Source organism: Danio rerio, chromosome 5 (genome assembly GCF_052040795.2).
Source record: "Danio rerio strain M-AB ecotype USA chromosome 5, GRCz13ab, whole genome shotgun sequence".
Lineage (NCBI taxonomy): Eukaryota > Metazoa > Chordata > Actinopteri > Cypriniformes > Danionidae > Danio > Danio rerio.
Window position 1 is genome coordinate 10,312,501 of NC_141025.1, and position 25,254 is coordinate 10,337,754.

At 35.3% G+C, this 25,254-nt stretch overlaps 1 protein-coding gene across 2 annotated transcripts in view; it reads right to left on the reverse strand.

Annotated features, from left to right (window-relative positions):
* Nucleotides 1-20,383, reverse strand: part of gak (cyclin G associated kinase) — an 87,536-nt gene extending 67,153 nt beyond the window's left edge. For both annotated transcript variants that reach the window (XM_087253099.1, XM_087253098.1), the window contains exons 1-6: nucleotides 20,027-20,383; nucleotides 12,542-12,603; nucleotides 8,375-8,434; nucleotides 8,048-8,162; nucleotides 5,412-5,554; nucleotides 1,344-1,469 (exon numbers count right to left, since the gene is read on the reverse strand). In XM_087253099.1, the coding sequence (XP_087109225.1) occupies nucleotides 1,344-1,469; nucleotides 5,412-5,554; nucleotides 8,048-8,162; nucleotides 8,375-8,434; nucleotides 12,542-12,603; nucleotides 20,027-20,171 (651 nt within the window). In that variant the 5' untranslated portion in view covers nucleotides 20,172-20,383. The remainder of the gene's footprint in view (nucleotides 1-1,343; nucleotides 1,470-5,411; nucleotides 5,555-8,047; nucleotides 8,163-8,374; nucleotides 8,435-12,541; nucleotides 12,604-20,026) is intronic.
* Nucleotides 20,384-25,254: the final 4,871 nt, after the last annotated feature.

Sequence of the window (25,254 nt, forward strand, 5' to 3'; positions counted from 1 at the left end):
TCTGAACTCTTCATACATATATACAAATATAGATATATATAGTACTGTGCACAAGTCCCAAACACTTTACCATCTTTGTTGGCCTAAGACTTTGGCACAATATATAATCGATCAGAATAAACAGAAAGTATAGGAAATATGTACAAGCAAAGCAACAACAGCCCAACATTTTCTCTTTAAGCAAAAGTTTATGTTCAATGTGGCTTCCCTTGGCACCATGCACAGCTTGAACTGTATTGCTCTGACATTTTCTGAAATAATGCGCTGTGTAATATCAGGCTTCTTTTAGCATTTTCCAGAATTCTTCTTTAGGCTTAGAGCATCATATATTTCTTTTTTTGTCAAGATGATCTCATGCAGCCTTTATAATATTCAGGTTGGGACCCTGTTGAGGCCATTTCATGACTGTCTGTGTTTCTTCAATAATCAATAGGATTTCATTGCAATTAGTGGATCATAATCATGTTGAAAATAAAAACCATTACCACTGACGTCCTTTCCAGAAGGAATGGCATAATGGATTAATACCTATCAGTACTTTTCAACATTCACAATTCCATCAATTCATACAGTATAGCTAACAACCATGGCAGAAATGCAGCTCAAACCAGGACAAACAGCCTCTCTCCAACATTGCCTTTCACGTCTTAAACAATTAAACCAAAATAATTCAAACTCTAACCTAACTCCTATCCTAACAAACCATACATCAACTGAAAGGTCATGTATTCAGCCTGTATAAATCTCAATTAAAACTAAAAAAATACACTTAAGACCAGTTTTGTGGTAAAGTGTCACATTATACCATCAGTAAAACGAATTGGCCAAAAACTTTTGCACAGTACTGTATTTTACTATATCTCTTTAATAAATAATTCTGAAACTCTTCATTTGCATTTCTGAAGCTTTTCAATGCATCTGTGGTGGACAACAGCCTTCTATTCAATATAATTATTAAATAAAAAACCTTTATAGCTAGAAAGCTAGACAATGCTAAAATTTGGTCCTCGGAATGAGCTAATAACAAAAAAAAATGCATATAATTACAAGCAGACGTTTATGTATAGAGAAAAAAAATGGGCTTTATGCATTGTGTGGGCTTCAAATTAGTGCCAATAACTGATTTAAGGGGACCAGAAACCAAACAAACTAATTTAATAAACAAAACAATTAAATCAGCGAATGCTTCCATGGGAAATAGCCAGAGATTTTAATATAATCACTGTAAAATATTTCTCTCTGGCCACATAACAATGTAATAGCTTCCACAATTATTATGACGACCCGTCAATCATGATCTACACTACAATACTATAGAAAATAGGATTACACAATATTTTTACCTCATCTTCCACCATAGATCTCTTGTGCGCAGACCAGCTGTAGTCTGGATAATGTGCCAATGTAGTCGCGCTGCCAAAGTCACAAAGCTTTATGGTGCCCTGGTGACTGATCAACAAATTCTCAATCTATAGAGAGGGAGAAATGTTGCTGAATAAGGCACTTGATCATTTGGCACAGGTTAAATTAGAACAGGTACATCCCTGTAGATATTTTTTATTGCAGAGTATTCCAAGGCTATGCGCTAGAGTACTTTTACAACTTATTCATTAATTTTTTTAATGCCATATCAGCAATATTGGCTATATTCATGGCAAAATCTATACTAAATATACAATATATAACATGCAATCATATTGGTTTCTTAAAAAACACATACTTTTACAATTATAAAATGTTAAAAATATAATTATATTAAATAAAAATATAAATATATGTAAAACTGCATAATTTTATTTTTACTTTTAAAATGTGTTTAAAAATTAAAATAAATTATGCATTTTTACATTTAGTGCAATTCTAGAAAAAACAATAAAAATGACAAATAAACATGATTGTAATAATAAGAAGCATTAATTATTAACTAGAGTAATTTATAGTAATAGTAGTATTAATAGTATTAATTATTAATAAAAGTATTAGAGTAATAAATTTGTATTTTGTAAATTAGTAACATTGAGGTAAAAAATAAAAATAATTATCAAAATTAATTATTTTAATTAATAAAATGTGCAATTAAGCGGGTTATACAATGAAACGAAAAATATTAATGTATCAATGTTTTTTAAAGCAAAGATTTTACAGTAAAAATATTAATAGTATTAATTATTAATTTAATTATTAGAGTAATACATTTGTATTTTGTAAAGCAGCAGCATTACGGAAAAGAGTTAATTTATAAAATGTGCAAATAAATAAGTTAAACAATGAAGAGTAAAAATATTAATATATTAATTCTTTTAAAAGTACAAATTACAGTAAAAATATTAATATGATTAAACATTAATAGAAGTATGAGAGTAATAAAATTGTGTTTTATGAATGAGTAGCATTACGGTAAAAAAATTGAAAGTTAATTAATAAAATGCGCAAATAAACAATGTAAATAAACAAAGTTAAACAATGAAACAAAAAAAATTATTAGCATTTTATTTGTAATGCGCTTTGAACTTGAGAAAACCGCATTACAAATAAAATGTATTATTATTATTATTATTATTACAAATATTTATGTATTAATGTTTTTAAAGTAAACATTTTTCAGTAAAAATATTAATAGTATTAAACATTAATAGAAGTATTAGTGTAATAAAATTGGTATTTTGTAAAAAAAAAAAAAAAAAAAGTTGCATTACGGTAAAAAAAAATGTATATATTTGAAAAAAAGAGCAATAGAGAGAGATGAGAGAGTGAGATAGAGAGAAAATGAGAGAGAATGAGAAAGAGAATGAGAGAAAAAAAGAAAAATTTAAATATATATTTTTAAATCTTTTTTTTATTATTTTAAATTGACTGATTATTATTATTTAGAATTACTTTTATCCTAAAATGTTGGTTGTTAAAATGTACAGTTTATTGTGTTTTATTACCACTTCTACTTAGATCATTATGATAAAAATGAGATCATTATTATTATTACTACATTATATTTATTATTATTACATTTTTTATATTTTTACTACTACTATATATTGTTAACTTTTGTTTTTTTTTATATATAAATCTGTATATTCTTTTAAATTTAAACTTTAAAAATACTTTGGCAATACCTTTGTAACATTTGTCAAGCCAATAAAGCAGTTATTGCATTAAACTGAATTGAAAGAGATTATTATTGTTTTTATTTATTATTATAATTATTTCATTTTTTAATATATATGCATGTTCTTTTCAATGTAAAATGCTTTGGCAATACATTTGTAACATTTGTCCTGCCAATAAAGCAATTATTGAATTGAATTGAACTGAATTAAGAGAAAGAGAGAAAAAGAAAGAGAGAGAGACATCTAGATTATTATAAATGAATCATTGTAAATATACTGACTAATATTATTTATCATTACTGTTTTATCCTAAAATTGATTATTAAATGTTAATTATTGTTATTATTTTGTATTTTTATTTGATTTATTTACTTATTTAATTTTTTTACTACTCCTATTTACTGTGTTTACTATGTTATTTAAAGATATATGTATGTTCTTTTAAAGGGTCACGAAACACCAAAACACATTTTTTGAGCTGTTGACAGTCGTATATGTGTCCCACACTGCTAAAAACACTATTAGGACACCTATATTTCACTAAAAAGTGTAAATTGGTTGTTTTTGCGTTATTTCAAGCAAATTCGTACTTCCTGTTTGAAACGAATTTTTGAAGCTGCGTCACGGTCATGACATAATAGCCTGTATTCCAGCGTGCAGACTGGACGTCTGTGCCAGAGTGTGTCTTATTACGTCTTACAGTGTGATGCATTAATGCATGAGTAAGGCTTGGTTCAAACCAATCAGCGCGCTTCATTGTGCAACTTCATTAATATTCATTACTGTGTTTACACGACATAGACGCCACGTTGTGTTGGCAAAACAAGCGTGAAGTGTTGCTTTTATTGTTTGCTGCCGTTAAGTTTCGTTTTTATTTTCTCTCTGTGAGAGATCAGCTGGATCACGTGTGGATTAACAGTGTACGCGACGCTCGACAACAATAACTTACGTTTCTAAGGAGGAACATTGTTTACCTGAGAGCTGTTCTCATCTGCAAACGCTGAGATCGGATTCGCTTGTAGACTTCTCTTCATAAAGACGCGGCTCTAGTTGCTGGTGATTGTCCTGTCTCTACAGATTTGGTAAGTGAGCGACCAGCGCTCTTTGTTTATTCAGTTTGTTCGTATCAAACTAAGTTAACTATTGCACTGAGTGTAAACATGTTAGGACCACAACCAAACTTTAACCTCGTGTAGGGTTTTTACCGCATTTTGTGACCGGAATAACACACGCGGCTTTCTGATGCTACCTGCCATGTGCATCTAAGTTTCCGGAAAATGCTGAGGTTTTTTTCTCTTATTCGCCGTGCGGTATCAAACATTGCATGAAAAATACACGCTTAGAGCAGTTCCTCGAATCAAATAGCTCGTTTGTCGCGAGGGGCATGAATGAATTCCCTGAATGAAAGAGTCAAACTGCAGTTAAAGTCCACCATTTAATAATTTGGCAAATAATTCGACTACAGATGTCCATGTAGGTTAAACACCATCACTTTCTCCTGTGTGTGAGTATTTTGACTGAAACTCGCGCGTGCCCAAATAGACACTCCCACACCCTCCCACTTTAGTTCCTCCGACACTCCCCCCTAAACAGAGCTGGACACGCCCATTTTACTGACTTTTTCCAAAGTAGAGGTGTGAAAACACCATGCTGAAACGAGGGGGTTTCATGGCCCTTTAAAGACTTTCTGCAGGTTTCTTTAAATCAAATTGAAGACTTTTTAAAGACCCTTTAAGGCTATTTCTAATAGCCCAGATACTTCTGTAAATAGATTCTGAATTAACTGAAGATTATGTAAAGGGATGTATTGCTTTGGGTTTCTTTTCCTGATTAGGGAATTAAGTTTGGAGAATTTGCAGTAAAAATGTTGTGAACTGTATCTCTTTGCAATAACAAAAGTTCTGAGATAGATTATAGGTGAGCTTTACTTGGCCATAGGAAAATTAAGACCGGTTTAAAATGATTTAAGACCTACAACACAATACCTCAGTGAATTTAAGACTTTTTAAGGCCTAAAATTTAGTTTAGTAGACTTTTTAAGAGCCGGCGGACACCCTGTTTTAATGTAAAATTTATGAATGCTTTGGAAATACTTTTGTAACATTTGTCATGCCAAGAAACAAGGGAGCAAGAAAGATAGAGAGTAAATGAAAGAGGGGAGAGAGAAGTTATACCCTATATATCCTTAATAAGCCATATCAATCTGATGAATTTAACACTTGCTTGTTCATTTCCTACTTTAGAGTTCAGCAAATAAACCTCTACTGAAGCATTTCTCATGCAGTCTGAAATGTGTTTGAGCTTCACCTTCAGGTCTCGGTGTATGACTGCTGGAGACTGTTTGTGCATGTGCTGCACGGCCCGACAAGACTGATAAAAGATCTTCAGCACTGTGTCACATGACATCGGTCCTTTCTGCTCCACCTTCTTGACGAAATCCACCAGCTGGCCTGCAGGAAACAGAGGGCGGAGATGAAGGTGAACACTGGAAGCCCACACCAGCAGCAGACGCTCACTGGAATGTGTTCAGTCAGACAAGAGTTTCCCTTTTGCTTTCATTACAAAAAATGTTTAAAGGTTCACAAAACCCTCAAGTACTTTTAAGATTTTTACAGATTTGTGTGTTTTAAGATAATGTTAGCACCTGTTAGCTCTAATAGTGGGAAAAACTGGATAATTTTGAGCTTTTGTGAGCTAATTTCAGCTTCAGGGTTTAAAATGATTTTTGGGGCGGGATCAAAATCGGCGACGTAACGCAAAACTGCTAGTGGAGTGATGACGCGTCGGTTTCTCATTATTATTCATAGCAGAAGAGCCGGCTTCTTAATTATTTATGACTGCGTATGCTTTCCGAAGGCAAGACAGACCTGCCAGTGCCAAGCTCTGAGGCACGGACCCGCAGCACACAGTATTTAGCTATTCATGAAGGCTCGTATGTGTTTGTTTTCATGATCCACGGGGTTTGTTGCATGTTTTTCCCCGCGATGCTGTCAGGGCCGATACAGCAGAGCTGCTTGTATGCAGCAAGCATTTTTGTCGGGAGAGCAGTACAAGTATGGCGGAGAATGGTGGACGATGTCTTTTATCAGGAGTTCGTTCACATTTAGACACATCGCCATGCTGCTGTTTGCCTAAATCCTCTAGATTACCAACAGGGCTAATGGTTAAAATAGACAGAGCAGGAGACCTGCTGCACTGAGTCTGCATTCAGACCTATGATTCAGACCCGTGAATTGAAGGAAAAGTCCTCATTTATAGTGTTTATATGAACATGATTATCTTTATAAAGATATAAATTGTGGTTTTCTGTAAATGAAATTACAAATAACACATGTAGCAGGGTATTAAATTACTGTTTATTTCTTTGCATTTTAACTTTGTAAACTATTAAATCATGGGTCTCCTCACGGTTTGTGTCTCATTTTGTGAGCCGACTGAAAACAGTTGTTCGCTCCCCTCCTTCTGAAAAAATTCTGAGGTAGACCTGAACCGAAAGTGGGGGGTCTCATGACCCTTTAAAAGCACATTGCTCGGTCATGAGCAGGGCCAGACGAAATCTGCAGAGCGTTTTTTGCTATTTCTTTGAAAAATTTGGACAATGAAACTGGAGCTCATAACAAAGACTGTTATTGCGCCGCTGGTCATCGTGATAATCCTGCTCTGCCTGCTCATATATTTTTCCGGCTGACTCTCCTGCTTTCCACAAACACAGAAAAATGTAACAAGACTGAGCATTTAAAATTACACAAACCGAAAGCAAAACTTTTAAAGAGTGGCTGAAGTGAGACTTTTCTTTCTTTCTTTTTTCCGTTTTTTCTTGAGATGTATTTTATTTTTCTATTTAATTACTGATTACTGCTTTGCAGATTTCAGCCTTAAATTAAATGATTTATTATAATCTTTCAGTTGTTTACAGCAGAATTATTATTTGTTAAATTGACAAGCATATAAAAACAATAGGGCAAAATAAATATTTCTTACTACAATGCTTCAATTTTGTTTGATGCAAACCATTAATTTGTTTTTCATAATGTAACAGCAGGACTTTTTATAGCACATAACTCACATTCAATGCAGCATCATAATGAGAAATGGAAATCATTGTTAGTATTACTGTCATCATCGTCATTAATATTTTATAATTATTCGACATTCATTTTGGAATTATTGCACAAATATCAATAAGTCATCACAGCATAAGTTAGATAGTTATTGCTAGATTTTGTTAGTCCTAATTGATGTTGTTTTCAAATACAATAAATTCCTTAATATACAATTTGCAGTGGTGCTCATTCATGTTTGGTGGGTGCTACTAAGTTTCTTCTTGGGCTCTTAAATATTTGAAGTTGGGAGCACTGGTGCTACCAAGCAAAAAAGTTCATTTCGAGCCCTGCCTGATATTTTTATCCAAGGATATCATACCGTCAGAATCTTATACCGGCTCATGCCTAGTTGTTATATGCAGAACTCCTCTATTTAAAAAATAATAGAAGAAAAAACAAAAACATGCAAGTTCTGAAAGAGATCAAGCCTCAGCAAGCTAAGAAAAAGTAGCTCAAAAGTAATGAATGCATTAATTACCAGAAAAAGTAACTAAGTAACACAACTAATTACTTTTTGGGAAGTAACTCAATATTGTAATGCATTACTTTTCAAAGTAATTTTCCCCGACACTGTTTACCAGTATTAGGAATTTGGATTGAGAGAGGTAAATGGCTAAAGTATAGATCTGGTAGTGGGCTTTTCATTTCTGGCATGCTCTGTAAGCAAAAGACCAATCACAACAGACTGACCAATCAGAACAGAGGAGGCGGGGCTTAGAGGGATTGAATTACTGAACTGATCATTTGACACTGCGAGAAAAGAGCTGATGCTGCAAAGTCTCTCTCTTTTAGTTTTGAAACACTAAAATAAAAATTTGTAAGTGATGTTGTTGTATGTACCTCTACAGAGCTCCGTTAGGATGAGGAACTCGGCCTGGCCCGTGTCAGACTCTTCTTTACTGATGGACGCAGCGGAGCAGAACTGTACAACATTAGGATGACCAGACAGCTTTTTCTGCGCATACAACATGAAGTGGATCAGGCACCTTAGAGTCATTACAAAGGTTTACACAAGGTAGAGCAATGCTTGTACTTGATTTACAAACTAGCCTCAGAGAAATGATGCTCAGCAGAAAAGAGATGTTTTGCTCAGCGTTTTTGCTTAACTAGGCAGGAAGAAACATGTGTAACAACGCAGTTAACTTGTTAAAAACCTGTAATGATTACCATGAAGCAGACTTCCTGAATGATGGCCTTGTTCTTTTCCTCTTCGTTGGACAGAAGCCTCTGCACACAAATAAATAACAAACAAATGTATTAAAACAAAAACAATTACAACAAAATGGGCTAAAACTTCATTAAAACGGGGTTCCCACTCTTTCATGGACATTAGATTCAAGCCAAGCTTATAATAGTTGTAAACTTTTCATTAGTTTTAATTTTGTTTTGACTTTTTGTTTTCAAATTCAGTTTTTAATTAGTTTTTAGAAGGAGATTTACTAGTTTTATTAGTTTTTATATTTTGAAACGGCTTAGTTTTCGTTTAGTTTCAGTATTAGTTTTTTGTTTATTGTTTTTTGTAAATTAGGATATTTGTTAAGTGCAAGATTCTAAATCATCAGAATAAATATTGTATAATAAAAACTCAACCAAACATAGGCTTTTTTTTTTTGACACAAGAACACTACCATCTACCACAGCCATCTACCCATCCTCACATTCAAATGCAACTGCCCACAAGATAGCAACCTTCAGTATAATATGTGTGCAACGTTGCTTCTGAGGTTAAATACACAGTAGTGATGGGAAGTTGAGATCTTGAATGTGAACCAGATCTTTTGTGACAATCCACACAAGATTGGACTCAACAAATCAAAAATAAGTAGTCATTCATTCATTCATTCATTCATTCATTTTCTTTTCGGCTTAGTCCCTTTATTAATCTGGGGTCGCCACAGCATAATGAACCACCAACTTTTCCAGCATATGTTTTATGCAGCGGATGGCCTTACATCACTGGGAAACATCTATACACACTCATTAACACACATACACTACTAACAATTTAGCTTATCCAATTCATTGGACACGTTTCTGTGTGGAGTTTGCATGTTCTCCCCGCGTTGGTGCGGGTTTCCGCCGGGTGCTCCGGTATCCCTTACAAGTCCAAAGACATGCGGTACAGGTGAATTGGGTTAGCTAAAAATTGTCCATACTGTATGTGTGTGAAAGAGTGTGTATGAGTCTTTCCCAGTGTTGGGTTGCGGCGCGAAGGGCATTCGCTGCGTAAAACATATGCTGGATAAGTTGGCGATTGATTACACTGTGTTAACCCCTGATTAATAAAGAGACTAAGCCGAAAATGAATGAATAAATGTTCTTTCATGGTGTTATTTTAGCATTACTTTTATACTACAATATAATAACTATTTTGCATTTTGCTCCTTATATTAAACTAAATTTAAAGTTTATTTTTGTCAAGGGTTCCCAACATTTTTTACTTTGGGGCCCAGTTCTTTCCTCAACCCATTTTTGAAGACCCACCTGTCTGACTAAAATCTGTATGAAATGCTCATTTAAACCTTTATTTATTAACAAATATTATATTATATTATTATAACAAAATATATTATACATTTGTTGTGCCTTTTATTATTTTCTTTTATCAGCATTTTTTTTTAAATATATCTGAATTAAATGTAACTATATGTTAAAAACTAAAACTATATAATACATAATTTTATTATTATTATTACTACTACTACTATGATTATTATTATTATTATTATTATAAACATTCACAGATTCAAAAATAACCACAGGTCAGCAGGGCGATTGCAATAGAGCAGCTTCTGTTTTAAACTGGACTGACTGATTATCTACTATTTAATATATACTATTCAAAAATATACAGACAAATGTGAAATACAGTAAAACACACTAAATCTGTTGAAACACATTGATCTGTTGGCGGTTAAGTTTGCAGCTGGATATTACTGGGAGATCTCTGACAGAAACAGAGTGTGTTCCTGCCAGAGCACTTCTGAAGTTCATATACAAGTTTATTTTACATTCTATGGCAGAAACACCATTGAGCCTCTCTAGATCCTCCTGTATGGGTGTGCGTTCATTATAAAACACTCACAGGACATTAATTTTGACAATTATGTGGATATATTAAATAGTTCACACAAAAATACACAAAGAGAGACTTTCACTTTTACTTCACGCATAGTTTGTGAAGGAACATACTTGCGTGTTGCCTACTAGTTGCAGACGGGATCATGAGGCGGTTTTTATGTGCCAGAATCCATAGTGTATGTGATAATGAAATGTAAAGTTTAGTCATTTTGCCATGTGCATTTGTAATTTTTCATTAACTACTTGTAATCTATTTTGTTTTATTAAGCTTTATCACATTGCAAAATTTCCTAATCACAGTCATTATAATACTTTAATTTCTTACACCTTGCAATTCAGCACCTATTTTTATTTTCTAGACTGACATGCAATGTACTGAACACCTGAAATGTATTCTCAGCCACCGATAAAACACTTCATAGGAATTTATACAAATAAAAAACATTATTAATAATAGTATAATAATTAATCATTTATTGATGATTAACAATATAATAAACCTGCACTAAATATGCTTGTGAAAAATTTTTTTGCACTTAAGAAAAAATAGCACTACACTGCTAAAATAATAAAATTTTTAGTAAATATTATAAAACTATAATATATCAGTATAATATACAGTAAATATATTATACAATATATTATTAAATGTATTATAATATATAAAATATATTAATTATAATATATAAGTAAATATTAATATACTAATATTTGGTAAAAGTACAAAGTACTCTTTTAAAAAACTACTCACAGTACTAGTCAGTTACTTTTGGGAAAAAAAAAATCTGTCTTTCATTACAGCCTTTTAAGTGTTAACTTGTTTGAATGGTTTAATTGCTTAAAATCACAAAGATACAAATATATGAATAGCAAAGGAAGTGTGGTCGATTTTTCATTTCATGACAATTAATCTTTTTCAATAGCACTGGCAAAACTACCACACACTCTATAGGGCCATAGAGACACTTTTTGTCCATTGTTAGACAATATTTTCAAGCTTTAAAAGGTTTAAATAAAGTATATGATGAAAACATTTAGGGCCCTATCATACACTCTGCGCAGTATGGTGCAAGGCGCGGCACAGTAGTCTTTTGCTAATTTCAGCTTGGCGCAAGAGTCGTTTTGAGGCGTTGCGCTACGCTGTTTAAATAGCAAATGCATTTGCGATCATTTGTGTGTCCATAGGCGTTCTGGTCTAAAAAGGAAGGCGTTCTGAGGCGGACCGCTGGCGCGTTGCTATTTTGAGAAACTATAATAGATTTTTCATTAGACCAAAACAAATCCGGTCTAAACTCCAGCGCAGAGTTGCACCTCGCTTACACACTGCTTAATACGCACAAGAGAGCAATAGGCAAATATCTTTACATATGAAAAAATGTAAATATTAAGGATATATATAGGATATAATAAGAAAAGATACAGGATATAAATATAAAGGATTAAAATATTACAAAACATATTATTTTCTAGCCTACATAAATATGAAAAATCACTGCTTTTATGTCTTCTTCATCTCGGGAGGCTTTTTCAGTTCATTCATAACAATTTGCTTTTGTATGATGCTATTATTATTAGCAGTATTATTTATTATATCCATATTTATATTTGGTTTATTAAAAACAAGCTTAGATTTGTCCACCTGCAGGTTTTAGACCATATGGGGCACAGCATGTGTTTTAGGATATAACTCAGGTTTTTGAGCACACTTCATTATTATTGTTCATTTATTCGTTTGCTGGAAATTAGAACTGAATTTAGAAATAGTTTTGAGATGAATAAATGCCTACTTTACAACATCCAAAACAGCTTGCAGTAAAAAAAGCAAGCCACACGTTTTCTCATACATATTTGTTTACCTTCAAGCTCTGCTTCAGTTGCTTGATGCTTGTGCACATAAAGCAGCTGGTGAGTGCCAGCACACATATTATGTACATCTCGACATGCAAAAGTGTTTCTCCATATGTTTTTATGGAAGTTGTTAACAATACTTATCTTTTCACAGAGTTTGTAATGTAGTCAAATGTTTACAAATACAAGCGCAGCCGTTTAGAGCTCATTTCTGGTTAATGATGTCAGAATTTGCCGGTATTTTGGAATGGATGAGTGAACGGTCTTTTACGGAAAAATTCCGTAACGTCCGTGCCTCTATGAACAGTGCTTTTTTTAATTTACCGGAAAAGTCATTCTGGAAATTTAACGGTATCACTGTGTGAAAGGAGCTTAACACATTTTTGTTCGATGACATCATCATACCTTGAGAGCATAGTCCTTATTGCTTCCTAAATCCTGGGCCTCATACACGAATGCAAATCCACCTATAAAGAGAGGAAACATATTTTATAATTAGGTTAACAAATACTGTCATACTGTTTACATGCATATAAGTCACAAGTAAGTCTCAAGTCTTAACCTTCTCAAGCAAATCAAGTTTAGGCTAAAATATAGTAGTTGTGTTCTATAAAAGTTTTTTTTTCAACAAAACAAATTTGTAATTGTTGCAAAATTTCCTACTTGCAACAAAAATATGCAAATAATTGCTAATTTTGTCACTGTTTTGGTAAACACTAGCTTATAGATATCCTAATATCTTAAAAACTAAGAATACTGATGTTAATATCGAAAAAAAGACATCTTTTAATTTCATGGGACTTTTAAGAGGTTTACAACTTTGTGCTGTAGGCATGCCTAAAAACTTCATGTCTCCAACTAAAATAATAAACTTGAAAACAGCAGCTTTATTATGTTTGGAGTAGCTAAAAACAAATTATTTAGAGTTATTTCATTCAAGTCCCAGTCAAATCTAGAGTCATATTAATCAAGTAGAGTCATTTTTGAATACCTGTCAAAAATTAGCAACTTAAAAGGTCCCGTGAAATGCTTTGAAATGTGCATTTGTATTCAATGTTTGACGTAATTTGAACCGAAACATGAAGACAGAGTAAAAGTCAACCCCTGGGCCACAAACCTGCACTGGTTGGTGGATCAATCGGTCCACCAAAAATCATTAATTATTTCCGCTTTATTTATTATCCGAGTTTGATCGGTCTTTTATTTAGAAAAAAAAGTTTCTTTTGAAAAATGACTATTCTCTCGGTTATAGTTTGGTCATTTGAGCGCAACAAGCTAGCAAAATGAGTAAGAAACAGACATCTTTGAAAAGTTTGCAAAGGGAAAACGTCCCAGTGAAAGACCTGTGAACTTCCAAGGAATGGATCCGCAACTCATTTCTCAAAAAAATTTAGGTAAATCCAGCATCTTAGCAGGAAGAAGATCAACTGCTGGAGATCACAAATGACGGCGGCTGTTCACATCGCATCTGTTCCATGTGCAAGCTCATTATTGTCAAGCAAGTGGCTTGACACGCTCTCGCTTTCCAGGTGAAAACATCTTCAGAATGGTGCGTGACAAGAACTGACTGATCAGCTTCATATTTTGTATGGAATATACACATTTCGGTAGACTAATTATCTCAGACAAACACTGCAGTTCTTTTGGATTTTAAAACCTGTATCAGAGTTGCAGGAATGTTTTGTCAGCTTGTCATCCTCTGAGAAAACGGCTCACCTAGCACCCCATAATAGCGTTTTGTTTTACCACAGCTCTGCTAGTGAGAGTGGTTGAGCTCAAGCACATCAAATGAGAAGCATCTTGAAGGGGGCGGGGCAAGTCAGAAAATAGAAAGAATTAGATTGGTCAATATTTCACAAGAAACTGTAGTAGGAAAATCGTTGATCAATTTAGGCAGAAGTGGCGAACTGCAAGCTTTAGATGTTAAGGTCAGTTTTCGATCTTCTAAATGCGACTTGTTATTATGTTGGAGCACACTAGCTTATAGATCATCTTAAAACTAACAATACTCTTACTAACATCTATACATATTTTAATTTCACAGGACATTCAAGTCTGATGAGTCCCCCACCTCTGCTGTAATGTACCATTTTTGGCTGATTCTGTTTGTGCTGACATTGGATATTGCACAAACAGGATGCAAGACTGTCAGCATTTACAAAAAAGAAGAAGATGGAATCAGTCAATTTAAAAAAGGAAAGACCTTTTATTGAGAAGCACATTAGAGTCAGTAACTGCCTCTAGTCTGCAGTATTACAAAAATACTCTATAAACATAACATGAATGAGTCAACCTTCCAGAGCTGATGAGTAATACACACACACACACACACACACACACACATACACACAATCAGAATGAAACGTCTGCCCTCAGCAGTCATTATTCAACAAACAAACAGACCGAGAGAAAGAGAAAAATCTGCAGCTCCGGCATGACATAACATTAATGAATGCCTGATCTCAGGAGTCAGCAATGAACAATATTAAACCTGCATGATATTGGAAAAATCTGACACTGCAATGCTTTGTTTTGAATACATATGAATACAATTACACTAGATCACATTAAATAGTTCTGTTTGTAAAGAATTCAGAATTTTAGATGGATTCGGTGTGGTTTTGCAGGGGAGTGTATCTGCATGAAATATAAAAGACAAAGTACAAGCATAGCTAAATGCAAAAGAGCAAAGATATACTGTAAAAACGTAATAACAAAACGTCAAGGCAATAAGTATTTTACATTGTTTTAACTTATTTTAATAAGTTAATCAGGTTTCAACTAAATTTAAGTCATACAAAATTAGAGGTGTGAACCTATACTGGTCTCACGGTTCGGTTACGATTATCATGCCTTCGATTCGGTTCAATTCAATATCTCGGTACATCGACAATGCTTTCCATATACAGTGTTATATTTTAAGGGGGGAGGCTATAACAAGCTGTCTGTATAAACACACAGCTCCACACTGTCTCTCATTCAAACACAAACATAGACAGCACCAAACAAACAAACAAACACACACACACACACTTAAGCCCTAGCAACAGGGAGAGCTTGCGCTGAGTGGAGCAGAAAAACTAAAAAAAAAAAGAAGCACTTTTCCGACGGTCCCTTACTGAGAGCTCCTCAGCGCGAGCTCTCCCGGCTAAACACATATTGCGAGGGCTTAAACGGAGCAGTGCTCGTAATGTCGAACGAAAAAAAAGAAAGACAGCTGTGAAACATAACCAGCTTTGTCTTTTTGTAGGAAACACACTTTAGATCTTTTTAGGGTGAGAGGTTTTTGAGTTATTGCCGTCTATAACTGAATGCGTGTCAGGAATATCGAAAACAAAACCAACTGAACCGCGCTCCTTTCTGGCGCCCCCCTGGATATACAGCGCCCTTAGCATTTGCCTATGGTGCCTATGCCATGGGCCGGCCCTGAGTTGGCCGAGTGTTGTAAATACTCGCGCTCACCTCCCTCGCGACAGAGTGCAAAGGAGATAAATGACGTCAGTACATAATAACCGGTTATGATTATTACTGAACCGATACCGAACTGTCCGCGTCTGCATCGCGGTGCACCGAAGAAACAATTAATTTTGACACCTATACAAAATTAAACTTCATATTTTTATCGTTTCATTGATGCAAGTTGAGATGACTAGAAAACTTTTTCTTTAATAAACGTTTGATTTAAAAAAAATTAGGGCAGCAAGAATTTCTTTTATAGTTTACAACTAAAATTAAAAGCGCTTTTCAGGAAAGTCAAACAGTGTTTAGGGACAAAAATGTAATAATCAAATGTAAAACAACCCTGTGTAGTCTTCATCGTGTCAATAATTATATACAAATTATGCTTTAAGCTACGAATGTTTAAATTATCACACCCAAATTCACTAAAATTATAATACAGTCACACAAGCTTGATCTTTATTTATTTTATTTCTATAGCGCTTTTACAATGTAGATTGTGTCAAAGCAGCTTTACATAGAAGTTCCAGTAAATTGAAACTGTGTCAGTCTAATTTTCAGAGTTGTAGTTCAGTGTGGTTTGAATTTCACTACTAAAAGTCCAAACACTGAAGAGCAAATCCATCAATCCGCAGCTTCACAAGTCCCAAACCAAGCAAGCTAGTGGCGACAGTGGTGACAAACTTAACCAATTGACGAAAGTGAAGAAAAAAAAAAAAAAAACTAATTTCATTGTAAGACCATTTCTTGATCTTACAAGGAAACGTAACTATTTTAGGTTTTGTCAGTTTGGTGGCTGAGTCATACAAATTCGTACAAGTTCAGTCGTACAAAAATGTAAGATTTTTAAAAGGAGGTGTGGCTCCAAACCCCACCCCTAAACTCAACCGTCAATGGGGGATAAGCAAATAGTACTAAATTGGACGAAAGACCTCTGTAGTAAGTGTACTACTAACAAATATTACTTTACAATTAACACAAAATAGCTTAAACTGGGTCATTTTATACAATGAAGGCCATCATTAAGTTTTTTGCAAGAAAAACCGTCAATGTTTATTTTTGAGTGTCTGTTAAAACACTGACGGCAATCTGCTGTGTTTTGGACATGTTTGTCAAGAAATTAAAGCGACTTTAACTGTAGTACTTTTTCCCCCCCAAGACATTATTGAAAGATAAACACAAATGTAACATACACACAATACAGGAACAAGAATTTTAAATAATATCTGTATGAAGATATAAATAACTAAGGATGCAACTATTAACCAATTTCACTATTAGCCACGCTTTAATTTGTCACGGTTAATTAATTGTAAAGGCTTCTAAACACCGCATTTCTGCATTAAACAAACAACTACTGCAACTAAACTAATATCTACGCACACTGGATTAAATATGGCTGGCTGAGGATATTAACTAAGAGCCGTTCATATATCGCGTCTTTTACACATGCAAGTTGGTTATTTTTCAATGGAGGCACTAAACTTGTGCTTGCATATTGAAAGCGGCGCGATGCAATCGCAATTTCTAAGCACCCCAGTTGAAAAAAACAAAACTGCGGCGAAGACACCGAGAGTCACTAGACAAGAACTGGACCGATCAGCTTCATACTTTGTATGGAATATAAACATTTCTACTGTGATCCAAAAATAAAAATACCAAATACTTTTGTAATCTAGTTGATTAAAAAGTGCCTTACAGGCAGAGGTTCCACAGCTTTTGATGTGTCCTCTTTAAAAGGGATATACTGACATTTATATTATTAAATAAAATAAATTTATATTAGACAAATACATTTTTTATTTATTCTTATTTTTATTCATTTTATTCGTTGTTCTGTCATTTATTTTCAATGTAAAAATAATACTAATGTCAATTTTCACTTATTTTTAAGTCCAAAGAGAAATGGACTATTGTTCGGTTTTATTGTTATTAATATTTGTGCTGTATTCATTGGTTATTGAGCAGTAAAAAAAAAACTTTAAAATATAAGAAGTTTTCAGGTGATTTACTAAACTAGTACTGTTCTGAAATCAATGATTATAATTCCTCAGACTATAATCGTACAACTAAAATCTATAATCAATGCATCCCTAAAAACATCAATTCCACATCATACAAGGATTCTGATGTGCCTGGCCCACAACTGATTGATTACAATTTAATAATATGAACAGAATAACAAAATATTGTAACCATAGCTTGACGAACAGATGTGAAGCATGCCAAGTTAACTAGCCATGAAAAGAAGAGTGTGCCTTTAGATCAACAATAGTGACAATACCAGGTATTTATGGACACTTGTGAAACAATCCTCGAGTAACCAAAATGGCCTGTAACCATGGCAACGGGTAAATGAATACCAGCAGAGGCACAGAGTCGAGCCGCACGAATCAAAAGACGCTTTTGAGTTTCACCTTACAGTCCACTGACATTCACACGCACCACAAACATGCACAGAAATGAGCAGAAAAACACTGTGAAAGCAAGGAGAAGAGCAAGAGACATCAGGTGAAACAAATATTGACCTAAATTTAAATTCATTTTAAATGAAAGCCTTTTTTCTGGACACAATTTCTAACAATAAAGGGCATTACACTTTACAAACAATAATGGGTCAAATATACAGTTGAAATTTATTATTCAAATATTTCCCAAATGATGATTCACAGAGCAAGGAATGTTTCACAGTATTTCCTATAATATTTTTTCTTCTGGAGGAAGTCTTATTTGCTTAATATTGGCTAGAATAAAAGCAGCTTTTAATTTTTTTTAAAACCATTTTAAGGTCAATATTAAGCAATATTGGCTACATTAAGCACCCCCTTAGGCAATTCATTGTATAATGATGGTTTGTAGGCTATCGAAAAACAAATATTGCTTAATAACCCCATCTTGCCTAATTTAAGCTAAATACTAGTATCTTGAAAAATATCTAGTCAAATATTATTTACTGTCATCATGGCAAAGATAAAAGAAATCAGTCATTAGAAATGAGTTACTAAAACTATTATATTTAGAAATTTGTTAAAAAAATCTTTGTTAAACAGAAATTGGGGAAACAATATAGAGGGGCAAATAATTCCGATTTTGAACTCTACAGTATTTCATTAATAAGCATTTTAATGATGCTTTAATTCCGTTTCATTAGAATGACAGAAAGTAGAGGGTGATACTAGTACTTGATCACTACTTCAACTTTTCCGTAACCACTATATCATGCAAATCTTTGCTGTTCACCCAGAATGCCCTCTGTTTTCAATTGAGGCCTGTGTGTCAACACACCTGAGTCAGTGAGCCTCACTGAAGGTGGGGTGTTTATTGAGAACTTTCTATGGCAGAAATGAGCTTTACTGAGCAAGGACACACTAAAGAGACCCATAGTAGAAGCATAGACATGTAATTCTGCAAAATAAATAATTAATTGAAGTGAATACGCATGTTTTCTACAGAAACATTCAGCAGCACAACTGCTATCTACATTGAAACAAACAATAAATTAGCAAAAAGAAAATAAACAAACAAAAAATTAGCAAAGGATTTCTAAAGGATAAGGACCAAAATACTGGAGTAATAATGCTGAAAAGTCAGCATTGCATCACATGAATGAATTACATTTTAAAATACAGGAAAACAGAAAAGAACCATTAAATGTTTTAATATTATTTATTTTCACATTTTATTTTTCACTACATACATGCCTTGGTGAGCATAATAAACTTTAACTTGCAAATTATTACATATTATAGTAGAAATGCAGTTTAAGAATAATATTCCAACACGCTAATATGTGATGCTATAACACTACAATAGAACTTTACAAAGGGATGAAAACACCAATAAAACATACATGGTACCAAACGCAGTACCATGTCCACGTTATTATTATTTTTAATATAACGTTTTCATACCATGTTTTAATGAACGTGTATGTATATCACAGTAACGTTACTTTTTTAAAACCAAAGAAGTACATTTTGGTATGTAAGTTTAACAGTGTGATGCACACAGATACTGTGCGTATCAAACTCAGTAAAAAAAAAACTATTCAAACGGATGAATATGAAACTAACGTTAGATGTGCTTTGAATATCTATATATTTGTGCTAGTGAATGTCTGTATTAGACCAATACATATATTTAAATGCCTTAAGAACATACCAACATAGCTATGAAATTTGAGTTCATGTCAGGTGTATCAGAGCCAAATGACTTGCTAACAACTTAGCCAGCTAGTTTGAGTCATTACTCTAGAACCACAATCACAGACATGTAACGTTACACGAAAGTCAGTGGTTATAAATGTATAGAATAACACACTACTCATGTTTAGCATTTAAATGAATAGCTGTTTAAAATTAAATGCGTATTAGTAGTGTATACACAGGTTAGCATGACTAGCCGAATGCTATTTTGAATGAATCTTTTTACCTTCCGCGATGACTCGTTTGATCCGGAGCTTCAGCTCTCCGAGCTCCACCACCTGCCCGACGAAATCGTTCTGATCCCGGCTAGCGGCGCCACCGGATCCGCCGGGCCCGGCCAGGAAATCGAGCGCTGACTGGAACAGGGACATTTTGTCCCTCTTTTTCTGTTGCGCCTGTCAACCGGAACCGGCTCACCGGATGGGAGAACAAGGGCCCTCAACTAGTGACGTTGCTAAATTAATGATGCACTAAATCATACGCAAAACTCTGTGTCCGAGTATGAAAACATCTCGAGTTCTGGTTCCGATCGAGCTGCTCTCTCTCTCAGCGGTATTTCCGCAAGGTGCTGACGTGGGCCTGTGACGTCACGCACACGAGTTGATCTGAAAGTCTGCCACCGGAGGGTTCGGTTTGTCTGTCAGTCATTTCACACATCAACGTGACGCGATTAAAATTGTTCATTGATCTGCACGACCGATATCAAAAAATGACGGAAATATTCAATTGTAAATGGAGTTCACAGAAAAAATGACAGTTCTGTCATGATTTACTCACACTGGACTAGTTTCAAACCTTTGAGTTTTTGTCTTCTGAAAAGAAGATATTTTGAAGAATGTTGAAAACCTGTTCATGCTGACTATAACATAGTATTTGTTTATCCTACCATGGAAGCCAATGGTTATAGGTTTTCAGGTTTCATCATTATATTTGTGTTCAACAGAAAAAACAAACTAATAAAGCAGTGGTGTCCCAACTTGGGCTGCATCCGAAACCGCCTACTACTCGTAGTAGGTACTGCATTTGAATTTAAACGTACTACTCGGCCGTTAGAAAAGTATGTTCAATACAGTATGAATGTGAAAAGTATGAATGGAATTCAGACGTACTACATCCGCCATTATGTCATGGTCACGTGACCTACCTGCGTCAGTTGCGTCGTTTCAGTTCCATTCATGAATTTGCTCGCGGGGCATCATGGGATAGCGCAGCGTGCATGGAATGCGCACTTTAGAATCTCACCAGAGGTAGTAAGTCATCCGGGTATTTTTCGCATACTGATTTTCGAATTCTATGAATTCGGACATACTACTCTGCTCGCATACTGATTTTAGCGTACTGTATAGTATGGAAGAATGCAGTTTCGGACGCAGCCTATGAATGGAATTCGGACATCCTACATCTGCCATTTTGTCATAGTCACATGACCTACCTGTGTCAGTTGCATCGCTTCACTCCCATTCATGAATTCTCTCATGGGGCATCATGGGATAGCCTAGCGTGCATGGGAGGCGCACTTCAGTATCTTACCAGAAGTAGTAGGTCATCCGGGTATTTTTCGCATACTGATTTTCGATTTCTATGAATTCAGACATACTACTCGGCTCGCATACGGATTTTAGCGTACTGTATAGTATGGAAGTATGCAGTTTCAGGAAAAGGCTTGGTCCTGGAGGGCCGGTGTATCGCAGATTTTAGCTCCAACTTGCCTCAACACACTTGCAAGGATGTTTCTAACAAGTCTAGTAAAGCTGCGGTGACACTAGCTTGATAATGCGAAATTCTGTCATGTGGTGCTGCGAAAAGGGGCGGGATTAAACAAGATTAAGACATAAAAAAAAGCGAGCGATTGCTTCATGTTTTACATTTCTGTCCAGAGAGGTCATGTTTTTATTCTCGATGGGTCTCACGCAGTTAAGTGATGCGATTTTGCAGGTCTCCGGCAGCGACCTGTGAAACTTGTCGCATGACCTTGTGTTTCCGGTCTGACGCATTCACGTGCGTTAGGGATGGCTGGCGTGAAACTGACGTTTCGACACAGCGTCTAGATCCCGAAGCGCAAGTGTTTCGAAACACTGCACCGAAGCATGATCCAAAACACCCAAGTCACGTGACTATAGTGTTTCGAAACACCTGGGGCCTCATGTATCAACGCTGCGTACGCACAAAAACTTTGCGTATGCCAGGTTTCACGCTCAGAATCGCTCACGTTTGGATTTACTAACAATGAACTGAACGTGGGAATGTGCGCAGCTTCACGGCAGCTTTATGGCAGGCGTACGCACATTTTTTGTGCGTGTCTGCTTTATTTCCATTGGCGACTCCTAGAGGCAGTTGTGTTAAATTCCTCTCCACAAAGTGTCTGAGCCTTGCAATGGCAGCTGTATGAGACGGGTTCATCTAGCAGGTATATAAGGTTTCCATACCATACAGTTGACCAGCTAAACATTAAAGCACAATTTGCAGCGTCGCCTGTTTTCCCAATGTAATCTGAGCGATCTACTGCACGCACATTGCTATAAAGACACTATCTGAAGATGAATTTGCATGCGTGAATCAGAAACATTTCCATTCAATAAATGTGCAAATAAAATATGATGCTTATTGATATGAACTTATTGATGATTCCTACTTGTCTTTCTCGTGATAAATAGTTGGCAAAATCTGATATGTAGCGGGGAAAAAAGAAGAAAGAGTTCATCAGACACTGGATTCGAGCCGAGTTCATACTCGAACGTGTCAATTCATGATCACATGCGTCTTACGAGTAGCGCCACTGAGACTGTTAAGCGTCCTGCAACATTTTACAGATATAAATCACACTATTTCTTTTTTTAATGCACTCAGTGCGATGTTCAGACCCAACTGTGTTAACCGCATCAGGTAAACTCTCCCACTCTATTTTTTTCTTTTGTTGTTAATTCCGGAGAACAAACTTGCAAATAACACCGCTTTTCTCCGGTCTACCTCCGAAAGCAGCACCTCCAATTCACATTCTGTTCAAAGTTTCTCTTTTTGCTTGCTTTTGCGATTGCTTTTTCGTTGGGTTTTGCCATTAGCATAGTCATTAGCATATTCATACGGGGAAGGAGGCAGGGAGGGGATTTGTGCTCGTGCATGTTGTGCTTAGTTTCACGTTCATTCAGATGTACAAAAGAATATGCGTGAGATTCGGCGTACGCAGTGTCTCATACATCTGAAATTTTTTCTGCGTACGCACATTTACAGCTTTGTGCGTACGCAATGTTTTAGTAAGATTTCCACGCAAGTCTTTGTACATGAGGCCCCAGGTCACGTGACTAAAGCGATTCAAAGCATTGATCAGCTTAGAAGTTTTTCGAGACCTGGCGAATCTGCATGTAACTGCCAGGGCCAGCAGTAATTCTTGCCTCATGTTGCCTAATGGACTGTTCGTGTGCACGCTGTTAATATGCTTCCAATGACTTTTGGGTTCGAATCCCGACTTGTACAAATAGTCCGAAATCATGGTTTTATGTATTTTAATCATGTTTCTGTTTTATGGTGTAGCCTAAATAGGATACAGTACAGATACCCCATTAATATAGCATCATTTTTGTAACACTGTAAAGCAATTATTAATATTTTTACATTACTGTGATGGTTGGGTTTGGGTAGATGTTAATGAAATACAATAAATGGGAAATTTAATGAGTAATATAAATAATTCTTGATTACTTCTAGCCACAACTGTGTCTGATCTAGCAACAACCCTGTTTTAAGACCAAAACAAGACATATTTATTCACAAAGTGTTTATTCGGATGTCAGATCCAATGTTGAAACAAAACGATACAAGAACAAGACATTACCAACTGGTATTAAAGCATTTCAAAACAGCTGTATCAGCCTGGACTCAAACCCACTATCCCCGCATGGATGTCGGAAATCTTAACCGCTCCACTAAATTACTTGAAGGTTCAAGCCTACAAAGTGGGGTTTAATACCTCAATTTGCTCAACTATTCTTTACTGAAGCTGTTTCAGTGCAATACATAAAAAATGACCACTAGGTGTCACCGTAGAGTGGGGTTTCGAAACGTTTCGAAGCTTCGACACATTTGCTTCGACTGTTTCAGTGTTTCATGAAGCCTCGCTTTGCCCACCACTAATATGCGTATGAATGGAAGTCTATGGGGAGAAAAGTACAGTGTGACCACAGCTTTAGAGCTCGATTAGCTAGCCCAGGTGTGTCTAATTGTGGTTGGAACTAAACTTTGCAGGACACCGGCCCTTCAGGACTTAGTTTGGACACCCCTGTCATAAAGGTTCACAACCATTTGAGGGTGAATAAAATGTAAGCAAATTTTCATTGGGTGAAGCATCCTTTACTGAGAAGAACACTTACTGGCTTGTGAGGTGTAGTGTGTATCATTATCACTGCAGCTTCAGCGATGTATATACAAAACAATCCCCAAACACTGTACATGGAGGATATATATTTACATTTCATAATTATACTTCCGTCACTTCTGTGTATATATGTGTATGTCGGTCGTGTATGATGTGTATGTTATGTGTATGACTTCACTGTGGACGACAAAGTAAGAATTTCATTGGACAGGGATACGTGTTTCCTTACTGTGCACATGACAACAAACAAATTGTATTGAATTGAATACAAAGACACACTTTATGGTATATATCTGATTAATAAAGCATATTGTGGTGCTTGCTTCGTACAGTTGTGGTGTGTCATTAGCCTGGTCTGCCGCTGAATCATAAGATCCTTAAATTAACTCTCTTATGGATTGGCATTACAGCTACTGCATTTTTCTAGTTGTAGAGTCTTACCAGGAGTGAGGTATCCAGGTTTCAGGGGTTCTGCAGGGTTCAGTGCTTGGTCCACTGCTGTTCTGCTTCTATCATGCAGCAGTAAAGTCTGTTCTGATCTACACCAGTGTGGTATACAGCCTGTTCTGCCGATGACAAATTGTCTTGATCACTGGCTGCCAGTTGGTACTGCTTTGAAGGATGTTGTTAAATGCCAGAATAATGAGTGAATTTTTTTAGAGACTTTTTTTATTAATTTCTAGACAGTCAAAAGTTTACATACATTTCCTTGGTATTTTTTAGCTTTGCTTTTAAACTATATAACTTTGGTCAAATGTTTTGTGTATCCTTCCACAAGCTTCTTACAATAGTTGGAAGGAATTTTGGCCCATTCCTCCTGACAGAATTGGTGTAACTGAGTCAGATTTGTTGGCCGTCTTGCTCGCACAAGCCTTTTTTAACTCTGCCCACAAATTTTCTATAGGATTGTGATCAGGGTTTTGTGATGACCACTCCATTTGAACTAATTTTGCAGTTTGATTAGGGTCATGGTCTGTTTGGAAGATCCATTTGTGGCCAAGTTTTAATTTCCCGGCTGATGTCTTGAGATGTTGCTTCAGTATTTCTACATAATGTTCTTTTCTTCATGATGCTGTGAAGTGGAC